Source organism: Camellia sinensis, chromosome 12, assembly GCF_055761805.1.
Source record: "Camellia sinensis isolate YWXY chromosome 12, ASM5576180v1, whole genome shotgun sequence".
Classification (NCBI taxonomy): Eukaryota; Viridiplantae; Streptophyta; class Magnoliopsida; order Ericales; family Theaceae; genus Camellia; species Camellia sinensis.
Window position 1 is genome coordinate 134,239,265 of NC_138972.1, and position 19,108 is coordinate 134,258,372.

The 19,108-nt window shown below is 35.3% G+C and overlaps 1 protein-coding gene across 1 annotated transcript; it reads left to right on the forward strand.

The window, feature by feature from the left end:
* Window positions 1-10,564: 10,564 nt before the first annotated feature.
* Window positions 10,565-13,718, forward strand: LOC145804792 (uncharacterized). The gene is made up of 3 exons (XM_082899931.1): window positions 10,565-11,840; window positions 11,966-12,996; window positions 13,097-13,718. Exons 1-3 carry the CDS (start codon window positions 10,656-10,658, stop codon window positions 13,536-13,538), a joined length of 2,658 nt encoding a protein of 885 aa, XP_082756057.1. The 5' UTR covers window positions 10,565-10,655; the 3' UTR covers window positions 13,539-13,718.
* The last annotated feature ends 5,390 nt before the right edge of the window (window positions 13,719-19,108 follow it).

A 19,108-nucleotide genomic window follows, 5' to 3' on the forward strand; every position in this document is an offset into this window, starting at 1 on the left:
TTACGATTTGAATGAGATATTTTGTTTTATTAACTTTTTAATCCTTTTTTTTTTTTTTGACTATCTTAGCCTAAAAAATTCGTGCCAAACATAACCTATTTATATATGATTTTTTGTTCTTTGAATATGAAATAATTTTTAAAAATAATTTTTATTTTTATTTATTAATTTTAAAATTCAACCAAACCAAGTGAGATTGCCAAACACTAATTGGTTTTTGGCTTAATGAAAATCTTTAGGGCCGGTTTGATAACCATTTCGTTTTCAGTTTTCAATTTATATTTATAAAAATTTTAAAAACTGTGATAAAAACTTATTTAATAATTTTTTAATTTATAAATAGTTGTCTCAACTGATAAATTTAAGAAAAAAACATAAACTCAGGGGAGCAAAAGAGCTCACTCTTTGCGCTCTCTCCCTGTTTGAAGGGCTAAAGTGCGGCCAAAAAAATATGAGAGACTGGAGCTGCCTTTTTAGTTTTTTAAAATTATTTGTTGAAAATATAAAAAAAATAAAATAAAAACACATCAGGTCTTTGTTTGCGATGTGAATTGATTTTTTTTTTTTTTTGGCTCTTTTACTTTTTAATCATTTTAATTTAGAGTTAAAAATCTTTATTTGGAATTTTTTTTTGATTTTTATAAAAAAAAAATAAAATAATTACGATTTGAATGAGATATGTTATTTTATTAACTTTTTAATCCTTTTTTTTTTTTTTTACTTTTACTATCTTAGCCTAAAAAATTCGTGCCAAACATAACCTATTTATATATGATTTTTTGTTTTTTGAATATGAAATAATTTTTAAAAATATTTTTTATTTTTATTTATTAATTTTAAAATTCAACCAAACCAAGTGAGATTGCCGAACACTAATTGGTTTTTGGCTTAATGAAAATCTTTAGGGCTGTTTGGTAACCATTTCGTTTTTAGTTTTCAGTTTATATTTACAAAAATTTTAAAAATTGTGATAAAAACTTGTTTGATAATTTTTTTTGTTTATAAATGGTTGTCTCAGTTTATAAATTTGAGGAAAAAAACGAAAACTCAAAAAATGAGTTTACGTTTTCAGTTTTCAATTTTTTTTTTCAATTAATTTTTTCTTCAAATAATTTTTTTTTCAATTTTTTTTTCAATTAATCTTTTTTCAAATATTTTTTTCCAATTAAATTTTTTTTCATTTTTTTCAAATATTTTTTTTTCATTTATTTTTTAATTAGTTTTTTTCATTCTTTTTCAATTAATTTTTTTTTCAATTAGTTTATATTTTTAAAATTTTTTAAACATTTTGTTCAAACCAAACACGTTTGTAATTTGTTTTTTTCTAAAAATAAACAAAAACTAATTTATAAAATTTTTGTAAACATAAACCAAAAATGTAAACGTTACCAAATGTTACCTTAGTAATTAAGTAAATAAATTTTTTTTTTTTTGGCTCTAATCGTTGTTTTTAATATAAACATGTTTAATATATATATATATATATTTATTTTTCTTTTAAATGCAAAATGACTATTTTGCCCTTCATAAGCAACCAATGGTATGGAACATTCAAAACAATTTTTACTATTTTTTAGAGTAAAATAATTCCTATTAAAAAAAATGAATAAAATGATAAATTAAATCCTTTTAGTTAAGTGGTTTAAAAAAAAGGCAAAACATACAAAGAGTTTTATAAAATTAATAATTCAGATCATTAAAATTAAATTCATGATAAATTCTACGAGCCTCTCAAATTCTTCCAAATGAGACGTCAAACCTAATATTAAAATACTTGTTTTTGCAATTAATTTTAAAATTTCCATTATTGCTGTATTTATTTTTAATTCTTCACGTTTTTATAAATTTATTTATCGGTAATGCTACATGTACCAATTGATATATTAATTAATGTATCAATATATATTATGACATTATTACTTTAAAAATATGACCTCACCCATTATATAAATTATAAATATTTAAAATCTCTAAAATTATATCACATTATCTTAGTATGCTAATTGATATTTATATAACTAATACTATATGTACCAATTAGTGCATTAATTAGTCTACCAATTAATAATGTGACGTAATTTAAAATATTTTTTATATTTATAATTTATATAATAAGTAGAGTCAATAATAATGTTATAACTAGTGTACTAACACTAGTTAATACACTAATTGATACATGTAACACCACTCTATTTATATATATTGGGGTGCTTTGGCAAGGAAGTAAAAAGTCAACTTTTAACTTTTTACTCATTTTGAATCATATCACTTCTCATATTTTTTATCCATTAAAAAACAAAATAAATTCAAAAATTCAAAAAATTAACTTTTTACCGCTTTCTCAAAAAAAAAAAAAAACCATATTATATGAACTCCTTAGGGGTTAAGGAAGAGTTTCATTGGGGGAAAGGAAACCGAGTGGCCCACCACGTGAGTTGGGACCTCGTCGTGGTTACCAGCAGTGATCAGGCGAGGCTTTTCCCAATATAAGCCATTTTTGTATTGTATTTCCAAAATTAGGCCAACTTCTGACGTAATTCCAAAACTAAGTTAAAGCGCCATTACTATTCGCGCTTTTACTGTTAGGACCGCAAAAGTAGATGAACAGTAAAATCGCTATTACAAATAGCGCTTTTGATTAATAAGTCGCTATTACAAATAGCTGTCACGACCCAAACCCGGCCCTATGGGTTTAGCACCGTAACCGGCCAGTAATCCGAGATTACCGAAGGCCTGCAGAACAGTAATACAGTAAAACAGAGTACAGGGCCTGGCGGAAGCCAATACAGTAAATAAATAGTGTCCATTGAGCTGTGACAGTCTGTATGCAAAAAGGCTTTTCATACATTCACACATAAACAGTACAGAACAGTATGTACAATATTCACATCCATTCAACTAGGGACTCAACCCTACAGAACAGTACAGAAAACATTCCGTCTGTACAAACAGTACGGTCTATACAAAACAGTAAAACGGTACAGAAGGGGGAAAAACAGACAAAACACCCCCAAGCCATAGCATGGCAACTCGGAACCTCGCAGTGAGGCACAAAGGCTGGCTTGACAAAACTGGAGTAACCCTGACGCCTCTAGCTGCGGTCTGGTGCCTGAACACCTACATATATAGATGAGCAGTGAGCTAAAGCCCAGTGAATAACATAAAGCGTAAAGGGGTTTAGAATGAATGTCCTTACAGTAATGAAAACAGTTCAATTCAATCAGTATTTCAGTCGTTCAGTACAGTAAACAGTCATATGTGGTACATCCATTAGCATAACAGTAACAGTAGGTCTTGAAAGACCGAACAGTAATGATGGCCATCAGTCAGTAAACAGTAGTGGTTCCACGAGGGAACCGACAGAGAATTCTGTCGCAGTAACAGTAACAGTAAACAGTAGGTACTAAGGATGCCACAGTACAGTTCAGAAATAAAGGACATACATTCATTCAGTAAATAATACCAGTTCAGTAAACAGTTCAGTTCAGTATTCAAAAGATAATCAGTTGAACATATCTTTACACAATTGTTACTCACAGAGTTCTGGGCTACGGTATGCTAGAGCGTGTCCCCCCAGTCGCCAACCCTACACAGTTCACAGGTTGAACACACACTAAGCTACACAGTTGGGAAATAGCATAACTTAATCCCTAATTTGCCTTGGTGTGTTCTACAACGATATCCTCATCAAGATGTCTTAAACTAGGCCTAAAAATGCCTAGGATGGGATGAGGATGCAAAAATGCGATCAGAAAACAGTTACAGAATTTTCAGCAAAACAGAGTCCCGCTCGAGCTCAGGTTTCCCCGCTCGAGCGGTCATGCAACAAAGGTACACGCTCGAGCGTAAATTTTCCCGCTCGAGCGTACTGTAAAGTACTGGATGGGTGAAATCCCCGCTCGACGCCCGCTCGAGCTTGAGACATGACTCCGCTCGAGCGCCCAATCTTCCGCTCGAGCGGACTGTAAAACAGTGCAAGATGCTGGAAGCTCGATTTTCCCGCTCGAGCGGCACTTCCCCCGCTCGAGCGGACGACTGAAATCTGGAAATCCCAGATTCGAGCTCCAGGTCCAAAACCAAGCTCAAAAGCATCAAAACCAATCCTCTTGGGCCCATTTTCTGGAAAACATTTATAAACACATAGAATAACATGAATCAAGGTTCAATTTGAGAAATCAAAGCCCAAGGGTGTTTTATTCAAACCCAATTTCAAACCATTTCCCAAGAACAATCCTCAAACATGACATGCATGATCATAAATCATTTTCAAAGCTTCAATGCTGTTTCAAAAGAGCTCAAACCTTCAAAGATAGGATGAACTCATGGAGTATGACCAAAAGATGGACATGCATGTGAGGCATTATGAACTACAACCTCAAAACTTCAATATATGTACATGCATGCAAAGATTGAGCTTCAATTCAACAACAATGAACCAAAACATGACTTAGTTCTACAATGAAGCATGAATCATGCAAGAATCCACTCAAAACATGAATAAGAAGACAATGGAGCTACCTTTAGTCTTGTATTTCAAGAAGGGAGCTCAAATATGCAATCACTTCAACAATTTCTTCAATTACCAAGCAATTTACAAGCACAATCAACAAGAACAATTCTCTCTCTCTCTAACCCTCCTCTCTAGGTCGGCAAAAGCAAGAAATGAGCTGAGCAAAATGTTTGATTCAAGCATACCAAGGCTCTAACATGTTATAATAAGGGCCCACTAACAAATGGCAAAACGGTAATTAAGTCCAACTCTTCAATTAGCTTACTTTAATCTAATTAATCATACCTAATCAGTTTTCAGAAAATTATACCATAAAATCACATTAATTATGAGGGTCACGGAACATCAATCGGTTTCTAATTCGGCCGCCGATAAGGCCTTCAATTAGCGGTTTAAACATATAAACATGAACAGATAATCAGACAATCAAACAGATAGAATGCAATTAACTAACATATACTCAGTCAATTCAGTTTCCAATTTCAATCAGTCAGTTCAGTACTTTAATCAGTTCAATTATCAGTCAGTTATCAGTCATTATCAGTTCCGTTTAACAGTAATCGGTGATTATCGGTAATCAATCCGTCATTAATCAGTAAACAGTATGGGGGTTGTTACAATAGCGCTTCTAGTGTTTGTTTGGCTGCGGATAAAAACGCTTTTCCTAACAGCGCTTTTTTCAAAATTGCCAAAAAACGCTATTCGTAATAGCGATTTTAAGAAAAAATTTTCCCCGCAAAAAACGCTATCTCTAATAGCGATTTTAGTTCAAATTTTGTTGCCAAAAAAACGCTATTTGTAATAGCGATTTCATTTAAATGAAATCGCTTTTTAGATCAGCGTTTTCAAAGTCCTCATATATACGAACAAACCCCCCCTCATTTGCATACGTTTTGCAGATTTTCAGACTTAGGTTTTTTGGCTCTCTGCTCTCTGCTCTCTCGCTCGGTCTCTGCTCTCGCTCGCTCTCTCTCTCTCTGCTCTCGCTCCTCCATCTCAGCTCGCTCTCGCTCTCTGTCTCTGCTCTCTCTCTCTCTCCGTGGTATGACATTAACCCTAATTTTTATGTATTTAGTTTTTGTGTTTGTAAATGTGTTGTATTTTTTTTGTCAATGTTAGGGTTTTACTTGTGAATTATTAAATGTGTTAGGGTTTTTATCATTGTGGTTATGAAATTAGGGTTTGGAATTTTTTGGCATACGGGTTAGGGTTTTTCTGTCAATGTTAGGGTTTTTAAATGAATTTGAATTTTTTGGAATCATGGTTAGTTTTTGAATTTTTTTGAATTTTTTATTGGTTTATCAAAATAAAGTATTTTTAATTTGAAACATATACTGTCATTATATAATTTTAAATAAAGTATTTTTATTTATTTGGTTTTTTATTTTTTGGAATAAATTGAAATGCTTTATTTTTTTTGTAATATTATAGCATCAATGGATTTTATTTTTTTGGTTCTAATATTATAAAATTAATAGATTAAAATCTAATTGTAAGTGAAATTCAACAATCTATTTCAAAGAATTGTTTCAAGTTAAATGAGCTTCCAAATAAAGAAAGTAATATTATTTATATGATTTATAAATTTATATTTTATTTATAATGAAATATTAATGCTTTTTGTTTTTTTATTCAAGAGGATACTATCATTTTATTTTGTTATGTTTTTTTTTATAAATTAGTTAATTTCATTATTTCAAATGTGAGAACATTTTTGTCTATGTACAAAAATATCTAAGTTTCATCATATTTATTTCTATTTATGTTTTACATTCTCCTATACAAATGAAGATAGTTAAAATAGAAATCAAAGCATGTAAATGTCATTAATTTGGGAGAAATTGTAGAGGTCAAGACTCGAGACCTGCATTGTGATACCCAAGAGACAAAGGATCCATGTTTCTTTGGGACTATTTAGGGGTTTTCTTTATTGGGTTTTGAATGTGTTAGGATCACATATGGATGACCTACCCCAAAAAACAAATTAAATTAAAATGTAAAAAAAAAAAAATAGGAAAGTTTTGTCACATATGTATACTCTGATTAATTTAAGGCAGAGAGAATTACATGGAGGATCAAAATATTTTACTTAATTATATATCCTCATCTCTTGAAAACGTGATAAGATTCACTAAATGCTAGATTTAATATAATTTGATCATCCCAAAATTTCATGGACCGTTACAACAAAACCAAAATATTAATAGGGCTACCCAAAAATAAAATAAAAAATAAAATGAACATAAACAAATTTCAAGGTTTCAAGTCAAAGAAAGGGCACAACAACTCAATCTGGCTTTGCTCCCGTTTGGGATATTAGTTTGGGCTAAAATAGTCATATAAGATAAAATAAGTTATTTTATTCATATAAGACAAAATGTTACATCTAAATCATAATTATTTTATTTTTTCTCTCATAAAAGTCAAAAAAACCTATCACTAACGACATTTTTTAGCCCCAAATTAAATAGTAAAAAAATCGACTCATATCCAAACAAACCCTTTGGTTACACCAAATTCAGATCTCAATCTTGATTTTTTTGTTGGAATGCAGTAAATGACAACACCCTAAGATTATGTTTCTTTATCTTGACAAAAAGAAAATGAGGTGAATTTATTTATTTCTCTTGGTAAATCCAAGGCTCGGGTACAACATTAAATGACCACATTAACTTAATTCACAAGTCTTTTAATAGGTGTACCAAAAACTTGAAATCAAATCTAACCTTCAGCCGAAAAAAAAGAAAAAAAGAGAGTATTTTTTTCTCTTTTTACAATCAATTCTGCAATGATAAATCTAATACAACTTTGATTAAGAAAGTGTCTCATTTGTCAGGTCAATCAATCTCTTAAAACTGAGTTGGAAATAAGAGAAAGAAAAATGTGAGTAAAATAAAATCTAATTTTTTCTTCTATTTTCTTTTCTTTTCTTTTCTTTTGTTTTTTTTTTCTTATTTTATTTTATTTTTAATCTGTGTTCAAAGTTATGATTCAAACACAATCATAATCAAGTCAAATGAAGGGAATTCATGAACAAGTGAAAGAGCTACTCATCATTATGCAAAATCATAGACTGGATTTCTATTGGGCAATTAGCTAATTTAGCTGTAATATATATAATTTTAGGATGTATGTAAATAGTGTTATGCCTTCTAAATTTAATTTTTGTCAATCTTAGGTTTCGTTTGGCATGTCATGTTTGGGCTAAAATAGCTATAAAAAGACTCTTGACCAACAAGCTAGTTCTTTGTTTCATACTTTTGCGAAGTGGGTTTATTAGTAGAAAGAAGAATCTCCAATGTCCACCCATTAATTACTATGTATTGCACCACTGGCATTGGACCCAAAAGAAAAATATTTTGAATTTGAATAAATTTGAATATTTTGAATGTTTATATTTTTAAATTTGAAATTAGGAATTAGAATTTTGAAATTATGCTTGTGAATGAAAATGTCTATATTTTGAATATTGAATAAACCAACGTACATTTGTTGAATTGGAAATTGTTTTTTTTTGCTTGTGAAGAGGAATTAAAAGGAAATTAGGGTTTTAAAAGTAATTTTTTTTAATTAAGAATTGCGATTAAAAAATCCGAAATTCATATATTTAATTTTGACTATATTTTATTAAAAAGAAATATTTTTATTGGTTTCTCAAAATATTTAATTTTGACTCTATTTTATTAAAAAGAAATATTTTTATTGGTTTATCAAAATATTTAATTTTGACTCTATTTTATTGAAAAGAAATATTTTTATTGGTTTCTGAAAATATTTAAATCTGACTGTATTTGATTTAAAAAAAAAAATTGGTTTAATTTCGTTTGGTTTATTTCACTATATTTGGGGTCATATTTGGGGTCAAGCAGCCAAAATATGATTAAAACATTTAATGAGCTGAATTTGTAATACATATAATAGTATTCTAGTACAAATTAAAATTTTATGAGAAAACTGAAGAAAATTTGAGAAAGTTTTTGAAATGGGTATTGAACGAACTGACTTATCGTCTTTTTCACTTTGTGATTGTCCACTACCATTGAAAAGGAAAATCTACTTTGTAATAAATTTAGAGTAGTTATAATATATGCATGAAAAGAGTAATAAATTATTTTAATTAATAGTCCATAGCAATTTCGTACGTAAGAAGGGGAAAAAAAAAAAATTGGCACTTTGATGGGTAAGCATGTGTTTTTTAATACCAAATAATTGGTACGGATGGCCCGATAGATTCACATGGATAACTATCCAAAATGTAGTCTATACATTTAACCACCAACTTCAATTTAATTATCTGTAATTTTTTGCCATTATAAATTATTTCTGTAATTATTTTTTTGTTTTTGTATGTGTAAGAAAAAAAAGGAGTAAATAAATTTAATTTTTTTCTTACTTTTCAGAACGATCCAAAATGATCCAAAATCAAGTTTTCTTACTTTTCAGAACGATCCAAAATGATCCAACATGGAAACACTTCAAATAATTTTTCAGTTTCTAGTATCCAGATTTCAACTTTCAGTTGCTCAATAACACCTAGAAAAGTCAGAGGTTTCATCTTGTTAAATTTCTGAGTCAACCCGATAATGTCATTAATTATCAGTTCCACTTGCACTGAAGAAGGCGAAAGAGGTAGTTGTTGTCTCTGTTGTTATCTCATGGACTCGGTTAAAGCTTCTAACATTCTTTCCATTCTGCCATCAAAGGATTCAATCACATCATCACTTCTTGTTCTCTCCATTTGCTATAGGTAAATAGAGCACTAATAAACATAGGCAAATAGCTCGTTTATAGTTTTGACAATGTTCAATTTCATTTCATGTCTAATTGTTTCAGACATGTCGTATAATTTCACATACACTAACACATGCTGATGTAATGCCCCTAATTCTGTCTAGGACATCTAGTAGCTTATATAGACTCATGTGTACTGTATAACTCGTGCTCTGATACCACTCTATCACGACCCAAACCCGCTACTATAGGTATGACCGGCCAGTAATCCTAAGATTACCGAAGGCCACTTAAATAGATTTACAAAATTAGGGGTTGGCGGAAGCAAATATCATAATTATTCTGTCCATAGAGGTGTGCAGACATATATGCATGAAAAGAGTAATAAATTATTTTAATTAATAGTCCATAGCAATTTCGTACGTAAGAAGGGAAAAAAAAATTGGCACGTTGATGGGTAAGCATGTATTTTGTAATACCAAATAATTGGTACGGATGGCCCGATAGATTCACATGGATAACTATCCAAAATGTAGGCCATACATTTAACCACCAACTTCAATTTAATTATCTCTAATTTTTGGCCATTATAAATTATCTCTGTAATAATTTTTTTGTTTTTGTATGTGTAAGAAAAAAAAGGAGTAAATAAATTTAATTTTTTTCTTACTTTTCAGAACAATCCAAAATGATCCAAAATCAGTTTGTTGTTTTAATTTTATAAGAAAGCCTCTATGCCCTCTACAAAATGGACGAGGGTTACTAGTTCACATAGGAAATAACTTTGTCATTAAGGTCCGTAATGGCACAAGTTAGAGCAAATCAAATTAACTTATATTTTCCATAAATCTGAACAATTACATCACCAGGTTAAAAAAATCTCTCTCAATGTTTGCACCCTGTATTTTATATTGTCCAAATCAATCGCGTCACCCTCTACTAAATATCTCTCAACCTATTTTATTTTTCGCCACTAATTCGAAAGAATTAAGACAACAAGTATACTTCTTGTTATGTGTTTTTTAGATGAAGACAATAGAGCAATGACAACAAAGAACATTCACGTTGAAAAGATAAGAGTCTTCACATACGAAGTAAATGAGACACAATATATAACTCCACGTATAGATGAAATCTCAGCTGTTCTGTTATACGAATAAAAATAAGTGAACAAGATTATTGAATAAAAAGTAATAATCAAGTTGAGACACAAATATATAGTTGACAAAATACAAATTGAATTAATGTTTCACCTCTACAGTTCCTTCAACCCTGGAAAATATAAATTTATAAAAAATTAGAGGGTTGCTTTTATTTGTGGCTTCTGCAAATTTTAATGTTTATTTTACAAGTACAATTCGATATATGTATATTGTTGATATTTTAATATTTATTGTTTCATTGAAGCAAGTATATGGCAACTGTTCCAATTATCTTTTACTGGGGGGGAAACATAATTCGGGATCCCGATGAAGGTGTGTCATATGATGTTGAGCCGAAAGGGATATATATGGTGCAACTTGGCACCACACTTGGCAATTTGGAGGAGATGTTTATGTCCAAGGTCGCAAGTTACGGGGAAACAGTCCGATTGATCTTCAAATGTAGATATCCTTATCGCCAGTGGCAAGCAACCAGCAAATACAAAATATTACCGATAAATGACGATGAGGCGTTGAACACCGTTTTAAGTATCGGTGGAACTTTCGAACCACCAAATTGTTTGGAAGTGTACATTCAGAAAGAGGTTGTACAGAATCTTCCGAATGTAACACAGATGGAATCGCATCCGTTCACTACATTGCTGACACATGGGGTTGACACGACAGCATTTCAGTCTTCTATGTATGAATCAAATGAATGTTATGCAGCTGGCTACACACAACAGACATTTCATGGCCATGGTGGAGAATCAAGTTCACATGGTGGATACGAGACTGAATTTCACAATAACACCCAAGATGTGCCCACCTATAGCCATCATACGACTCCAGTTGAAGTTGCTGGTAATATGGCTGAAACGGTTAATTTTGTGCAATTTGCTGACAGTGACATGTACGGTCCTGATGTCGCCCTAGACAATGATGAGAATGAAATGTGTGATGAAGAAAATTTATTGGGCGGATCAGATGATGATGATGATGAAGAAGATGATGTCGACGCTCCCGTTGATATTCAGAATGCCCCCATTCCACTTAGACCTGAAATCCCTTTCTTTGAAAACATTCACATGGGTGGTGATTTTGACATTAGTAACCGCGATGTCGTTCCCCGTAACCGAATCTGGAATGCTGAAAATCCAGAGTTGGACAAAGGGATGGTTTTCGTTGATAAGAAGCAACTCGTACATGCTGTGAAATTGTACCATGCAACAAATAATCGAGAGTACAAAGTCGTAACCTCCAAGCGAGACGTTTGGGTGTGTGCTTGCAAGCACGACTGTAGATGGTGGTTGCGTGCATCTCTTAGTAAGAGACATGGGCTTTTTGAAATAAAGCAGTATAGGGGTCCTCACCATTGTTTATACCCACGAACGAACAGGGACCACACAAATATTAGCTCCAGTTACATTGCTTCTCATCTTTTGGGACAAGTTGCGGTGAGTATACAAAATAAATGTTTACATTTATATACACATTGTTTATTTAAAGTGTTCACACCAAAATTGTGTCTTTAAAGTGTTCACACCAAAATAATCTGACTCATAGGTATTGTTGTATGCAGAACGAACCTGATATGCCCATTAAGAATGTCATCGAAGACATAAAAAAATCCATGAACTATACTATACATTACAAGAAGGCGTGGCATGCAAGGGCAAAGGCAATTCGAATGGTATTCGGAGATTGGGATGAATCATATATGATGTTGCCTAAATTCATGTATGCATTACAAACATCTAATCCTGGTACCATCGTGCAATGGAAGCATAGATATACCGAAAATACAACCATTATGCCCGTCTTCCACTTTGTTTTTTGGTCTTTCAAACCCGTCATCGATGGATTCAGACATTGTAGGCCTGTTATAACCATAGATGGTACATTCTTATACGGGAAATACACTGGTGTGTTGCTTGTAGCAACGATTGTCACCGCCAATGGCAAAGTACTACCGCTTGCATTTGCTGTTGTCGACAAGGAGAGTTTGGAGTCTTGGTCGTTCTTCATTTCAAATATCAAGGAACATATTGTCATGGACCGACAGGGAGTGACTTTGATATCCGATCGAGCTGAGAGTATTTTAGCTGCTGTGAGGCGGCATTGGTTGAATCCCTCGCTCCAATTTGTTGGATATCATCGGCACTGCCTTCGACATGTTTGTAGTAACTTTAACACTACGTTCAGAAATAAGGAGCTGAAACAACTTCTATGGAAAGCAGGAAGTGCTCATCAACGACGAAAGTGTAATGGTTACTTACAACAAATACAGGCTATTGACCAAGAAGCCATCACTTGGGTTTACAAGATGAATCCTGAGGAGTGGGCCCTTTCGTATGACGGTGGACATCGCTGGGGGGTATTGACTAGCAATGATGCAGAGTGCTTCAATAGCGTCTTGAAAGGTGCAAGGAACTTACCTATCTCAGCTATGGTAGAATTTACATTTCGGCGGCTTGTAAAATATTTTGACGAGATGGGAGCCCAAGCTGAACTAGATGTACGAAATGAGTTCCAATACCCTAGACAGATGCAAAAAACTATTGAGGATGGCATCGCAAGGGCAAATACTTTCAAGTTGATATCATATGACAGGTTAGTTTGTAATATAAATTAAATTATTGTTATTATATTGTCAATTTAACTACACCTAAAAACATGAACTTCATTAGTTTCTACTATAATTTTTTTATAGGCCACGCCGCGTGTTTGAGGTGCAAACATCTTTTCGCCATGGACGAGGTCGCAATACACAAATTGTGCGGATGAATCAACCCACGTGCAGTTGTGGGAAATATGAGATACGACACTATCCATGTTCTCATATGCTCGCTGTAATGTGTGAATGCGGTGACAATCCATTCGAGTACGTTGATCCAGTATATAGGCTTCCTGTATACATGAGGGTTTGGGAAACTAAATTCAATCCAATACCGCATCAAGATTATTGGGCTGATCCGCAGTGGACTTTAATGCCTAATGTACTGCGTCTGCGACAAGTGAAACGGGGTTGTGCATCTATGTCTCGTATTCCGAATGAGATGGACATATCAGATAGGCGTTTGACCGCTCGTTGCAGTGAGTGCCAGCAGACAGGTCATGACAGGCGAACATGTCCGGCGCGACTTGGTCGATGAAGACTATGTAATACTTACATATTGTAATAGATCTTTTTGTAATTCTTTATTTGTAATAGATCATTTTCTTTTCTTTTGTAATTCATTATTTGTAAACGGGGTCATACATGTAATAGAACATTTTTTATTTGTAATAGATCATTTCTGTTGTTTAATTCTTTATATATTGTAATTGTTTTATTTGCTTGACGAAATTTACAACTATCATAGTTTTTATTCTCTACTTCATTGAAAATGTTTATTACAGAATTTTGTGAATTACATGTACGTAATTTACAAATTTTTTACTTTATTGCAAAACAAAAATTACAAAATCAATAATGAAGTTGTCGAATATGCCATAAATGTAACGAATTTTGTCAAATATGTCAAAATCAATAATGACGTTATGTCAAATATGCCAAAATCAATAATGAAGTTTTGAAAAAAAAAAATGATCATTCCATTTTGTTTGTAAATATTGACATACAAAAACTATCCACATGTTATTGGTCATTATTAAGCTTATGTAACTGATATCGTAAAATGACTTTGTAAAAGATTTTTATATTAGTCCGAAGCATAGATAACGATAGGTTATGTTGAATTGCTTATCATATTTAATGGGCACATAATATGTAAAAATTTGATTTCAGTTAATTGCTTCCATGTTAATGGCACACAAATTTATACTTTTAAAATAATGGACCACATTTATTTTTCAAGTCGTCATGTACATAATAATTTCAGCTTAATTGATATAGTTAAATTATATGCTCACCAATACAGTTTTTCAAAATGTATTTGTTTTTCAACTGTACAGGCTTAATGGCACATCTACCTGATGAGGTCCCCCTTTTGAGTCATCCACATCGGGCTGACAGTATATGGGAGGACCCGGTATGCAATAACGTTTGTTGGACTTTACGCGTACAATGAAAATACGCTGCATTTTGTTTTTCATTTCCTTGATAATGCTATAATTTAAAATACTCATTCTGTTATGCAGGACCAGTCACGCACCGTGGTGGCATGCCGACGGGGAGATTCCGGCCTGTGGGATCGTCCATTGGACCATAGAGTCTTGCAGTGTCTACTACGCGCGGGATTCTATGGTGTATATCGTATAGGCCATATCAGACTGGACCACCCACTCATTACTGCTCTCGTCGAGAGATGGCGCACAGAGACTCATACATTTCATTTCCCGACCGGTGAGGCCACCGTCACATTGCAGGACGTATCTGTCCTATACGGTCTACGGATTGATGGGCGAGCAGTTACTGGAGTTAACCCATCATTGACGACGGAGCAGTGGATAGCGCTATGTGCTGAGCTATTGGGAGTAGCACCTACACCTGCAGACTTACAGGCAGGTAGAGTGAGGGTGAGGTGGCTGTCGGAGCATTTTCAGGGCGATGTTCCAGATGATGTTGCAGATGAGTTAGTACAGCAGCATGCGCGAGCTTATATTCTGTGGCTTATTGGGGGGTACTTCTCCCTGATAAGTCACAGAACCTGCTCAAGCTGATGTATTTGCCACTGTTGAGAGACATTGACGTCATCGGCCAGTACAGCTGGGGCGCCGCGGCTTTGGCATGCTTGTATAGGATGTTATGTCGAGCCACTCAGGTGGGTGTGACTCAGATCGGAGGACCCCTTGTCTTGCTACAGGTTAGTAAGAATTTTATTACATGTCAATTCATATTGTATGGCATATATCAGTATTGTAATTGCGTTCAAACTATTGTAGATTTGGGCGTGGGAGAGATTGATTCGCATTGCCCCGGCTAGGCGGCAAGTAGTTGCTCCTGGTGAGGTTCCCATCGGGCAGGGAGACATGCAGATGCCGGCCGGACCTCGAGGTAGCCGATGGAGGGTTGACATGGGCCACGAGGTCGTATCGACCCACGTAGTGGTCGTGTATAGAGACCAGCTTGACCGGATGATAGACGGCGAGGTATCAAATTTAAATACCTAAATTTTAATTGTCATATGGACTGTATACGTTTATGACCGATTTTTAATAGACTTGTCGTTATTGTAGTTTATCTGGCAGCCTTATGCTGATGTCCTCCACACGCTCCTAGACTACTGCCGCCTAGGTGAGGATATATGGATGGTGAGAGTACCACTTATTTGTTATGACGTGGTTGAGTGGCATCTCCCTGATCGTGTCCTCCGACAGTTTGGTCGGGTCCAGGCCGTGCCGGATCGGTGTGACACCGAGTGGCGGTTGCATGCGACGGATAGACGTGGCCGAGCCAGCACTGACTGGAGTCAGCATCATATGCGATACATACAGTTGTGGGATGCCCGTCGCGACACTATTGTACAGGCTGACTGGAGCGATGGGGTCCTCCCCTCTCCCGACCCTTACATGTTGTGGTATCGGCGACATACACACCTACTTGTCGGTATTCCGAGCCACCTCTCCGAGGTCGGATATCAGGGAGTTGGGCCTTCTCTCGAGTCATTGGTGAGTAGCGTACTATATCTCCGATTATTGTTAATATCATAATTGATTATTTTCAGTCAACTATAGCCTAATATATCTATTTTTTTTACAGGTGGTTCGAGCTGGGAGGTCATATCACTTGGCTGAGGACGCCATTTTCAGACGTGATGGACAGCTTGGTCTGCAGGCCCTTGTAGAGATCAGAGAGTTATTGTACGAGGGGATCCAGCATGCCCATCGGGTAGATCGTCTGCATTTTGGGGACTACGGTGTACACACTGCAGCAGCTGCTCCAGACACATCAGTCCCGTCCACGTCAGTGCCTTCCAGTTCAGCGCCAGCCACAGCAGGTCCTTCGACTTCAGTCACCCCACCACATGATACCCCATACATTTCTCCATATTCCCCACACGTACATCTTACCCAGCACGCTGACCCTGACCCTGATTGGTCACCGCCCCGCTTCATACATGATGTTATTACCCCACCCACCCAGTTACATCCTACTTTTCTGGGGAGTACTTCGACCGCCCCCCGGTTCATGCATGATGTTGCTACCCCACCCACCCAGTTACCACCTGCTTTTATGGGGACTACTTCGACCGCGCCCAGGAGTACACATGATGCAGTTCTCACTGACATCTCACACATTGATGATGAGGGCCATATTGAGCCCCCCCCAGAGTGCGAGGGAGAGGTTATGGTCGTGGGGACGTCGCGGCCGAGGTCGGGGTGCGGGCAGAGGCAGAGGTCGTGCTCCACCTGCAGATCGTGATACAGTTGCACCAGACGAGGGAGTGGGAGTTTCACAGCTCACAGCAGTATATGATCTATAGGCACAGGCAGGATCAGGGGCATCAGATGCAGGAGAGGGGGGGTCACACTCACACTCACAGGCTCCACAGGCAGTCAGTGGAGGGCAGCATGCAGGGGAGAGAGTGCCAGTTATTCAGAGAGTCTACCGTAGGAGACCGAGGAGGGAGATCCACGGTCGGGGTTGTGGGACTGGGGGCAGGTTAGGGCATTAGCGGTTGCGATATGGACTATATAGGTTTTTTTTTTCTTGTTTTTGTTTGTATGTGTCAAACTTGTACAGCTGATGTAAGTGTCATACTTATTTATTCGCAATTATCATTTCACAATTTTTTATTCTTATTTATATTGATGAATCACACAAATCTGTTTCACATCTCTACCCCTCTCTCATTATCCGTAATTTAGGAGAACATAAATTACAAACGCGTTTGGTTTGAACAAAACGTGTAAAGAAGCTATAAAAAATATGTTTGTTCAAAGCTAAAAATAATTGAAATATCTCGCTTTATTGATAAGTCATGGATAAGCATTACAAATTGCATGCATTACAGAAATGCCCTGGGCGTTCATCCAAACAATTTCATTCATTATCATCATCATCTGACATCTCAATATCAGATTCATACATAACATCCATGCTCCAGGCGTAGTACTGGTGTGCATCATCCATTAACCCATCTTCGGCACGCTCATTTGCGGTCTTCATTAGTTCGGACCTCTGCAAACGTTGGGTCATGCGATTAACCTCGTCGCGGATACGATGCAATGCCCTTTGCAACAACTGTGGAGTGTCAGTTGGCATACGCATGGCTAACCGGCGAGGAAATTTAAGATTAACTTCACGGCATAGCTCAACGAGAACGTTTGCTCGAGTTTTGCAAAATTCCCACTCAGCTCTCATGGTATTGACGGTGGCACGTGAGTAACGCAAATTTGGATTTAATGGGTATTGAAATTCATCTCCATCTGCAACCCAATAGCGACCCATTGCTGAATATAGATCAACCACCGTATATGTCATGATCATATCGGTAGAAATAGCTGTAAAACTTTTGTTGTGGTATGCTACGATATTTATACCATATACACACATGGTAGCTGTGTGTATGCAATTTCCTGTTCGATCACATGCATGCCACTGACCTTATCCAGTGCATACGGCTGTCAGGACTCGACTTTGTGCAGTCATGAACGAATCAACGGCCTGTAGCATCGGCTATTGTGCTGCAGCTGCAGCGATGCCTGTGACTTTGTGCATAATTGCAATGGGCACAGTACGTAGGAGGTATGTGACTTTGTGCAGCGATGCAGGGATGCATCTGACTTTGTGCAGTGATACAGTGATGCGTGTGACTTTGTGCATCACTGCATCACTGCATGTGACTTTGTGCAGTGATGCAATGCTGCATGTCACTTTATGCAGTGATGCAGTAATGCATGTGACTTTCTTACTTTGCCATGCTTGTATACGTTGTGACTTTTTTCTTGACATTACGTGATGCATGTGACTTCTGCAGTGCAACTTACATGCTTTGTTTTTTCCGCACATTTCAGAATTCATCTAAGTCACATTATTATGACTGTGAAAAGAAGCAGAAATGCTATTATGTTGGTAAAAAAATATGATGGACGATTGTGTAATGACAATAAAAATCGGATGACTGTGAAGTTCATTAACTGAAAATAAGATAAAATATAGGCACCAACGTTCCAATCGTGTCTACCTAGCAGGTGACCATTTTCTTATGTTGGTGAGAAAAACAATGATAGTTTATGAACAATATTACTTGAATACAAAGAAAATTTCATTTTTCGATTTGATTTATAATTTCTCGAAAACACTTATACGTACTGAAATCGTCAATTCCAAGTGAGTACTTATTGTATTACAAAAGTAAGCATGACAAAATAGTTTCATGTGCCGATGTGACAACTCACTGCATTTTGTTTTATTTGACAATGCACTGCTCGAATATGAAGGGATAGCATTGTGATTCTATGGCCTACAATTATTATTTTATCTTACAACCACGCCCGTGACTACATCACAGGTACACAAAGCCACGGGTAATCAAAATTACATGAAATGAATAACATCAAATAATATCACGTGTATCACTTATTCCATAGTGCCCTAGCACCACTATCATGTCTATAAATACCCCAGTATGATGTTTGTTGAAGGCATAACAATAGTAATAGATATACAATTACTATTATTATTATTATTTTTAATTTTATTAACAATGTCTTCAAGAGGTGCAGGAAGTTCACACCGGCAAAGAAATCCGAAAGTGTGGCTGCTACCTCCATTTAT

Excerpts from the sequence above, each read along its gene's own strand:
- LOC145804792 (XM_082899931.1), top strand. The coding sequence starts at position 10,656 with ATGGCAACTGTTCCAATTATCTTTTACTGGGGGGGAAACATAATTCGG. Across the intron at positions 11,841-11,965 it reads ATCTTTTGGGACAAGTTGCG|AACGAACCTGATATGCCCAT; the intron begins GTGAGTATACAA and ends TGTTGTATGCAG. Across the intron at positions 12,997-13,096 it reads AAGTTGATATCATATGACAG|GCCACGCCGCGTGTTTGAGG; the intron begins GTTAGTTTGTAA and ends ATTTTTTTATAG.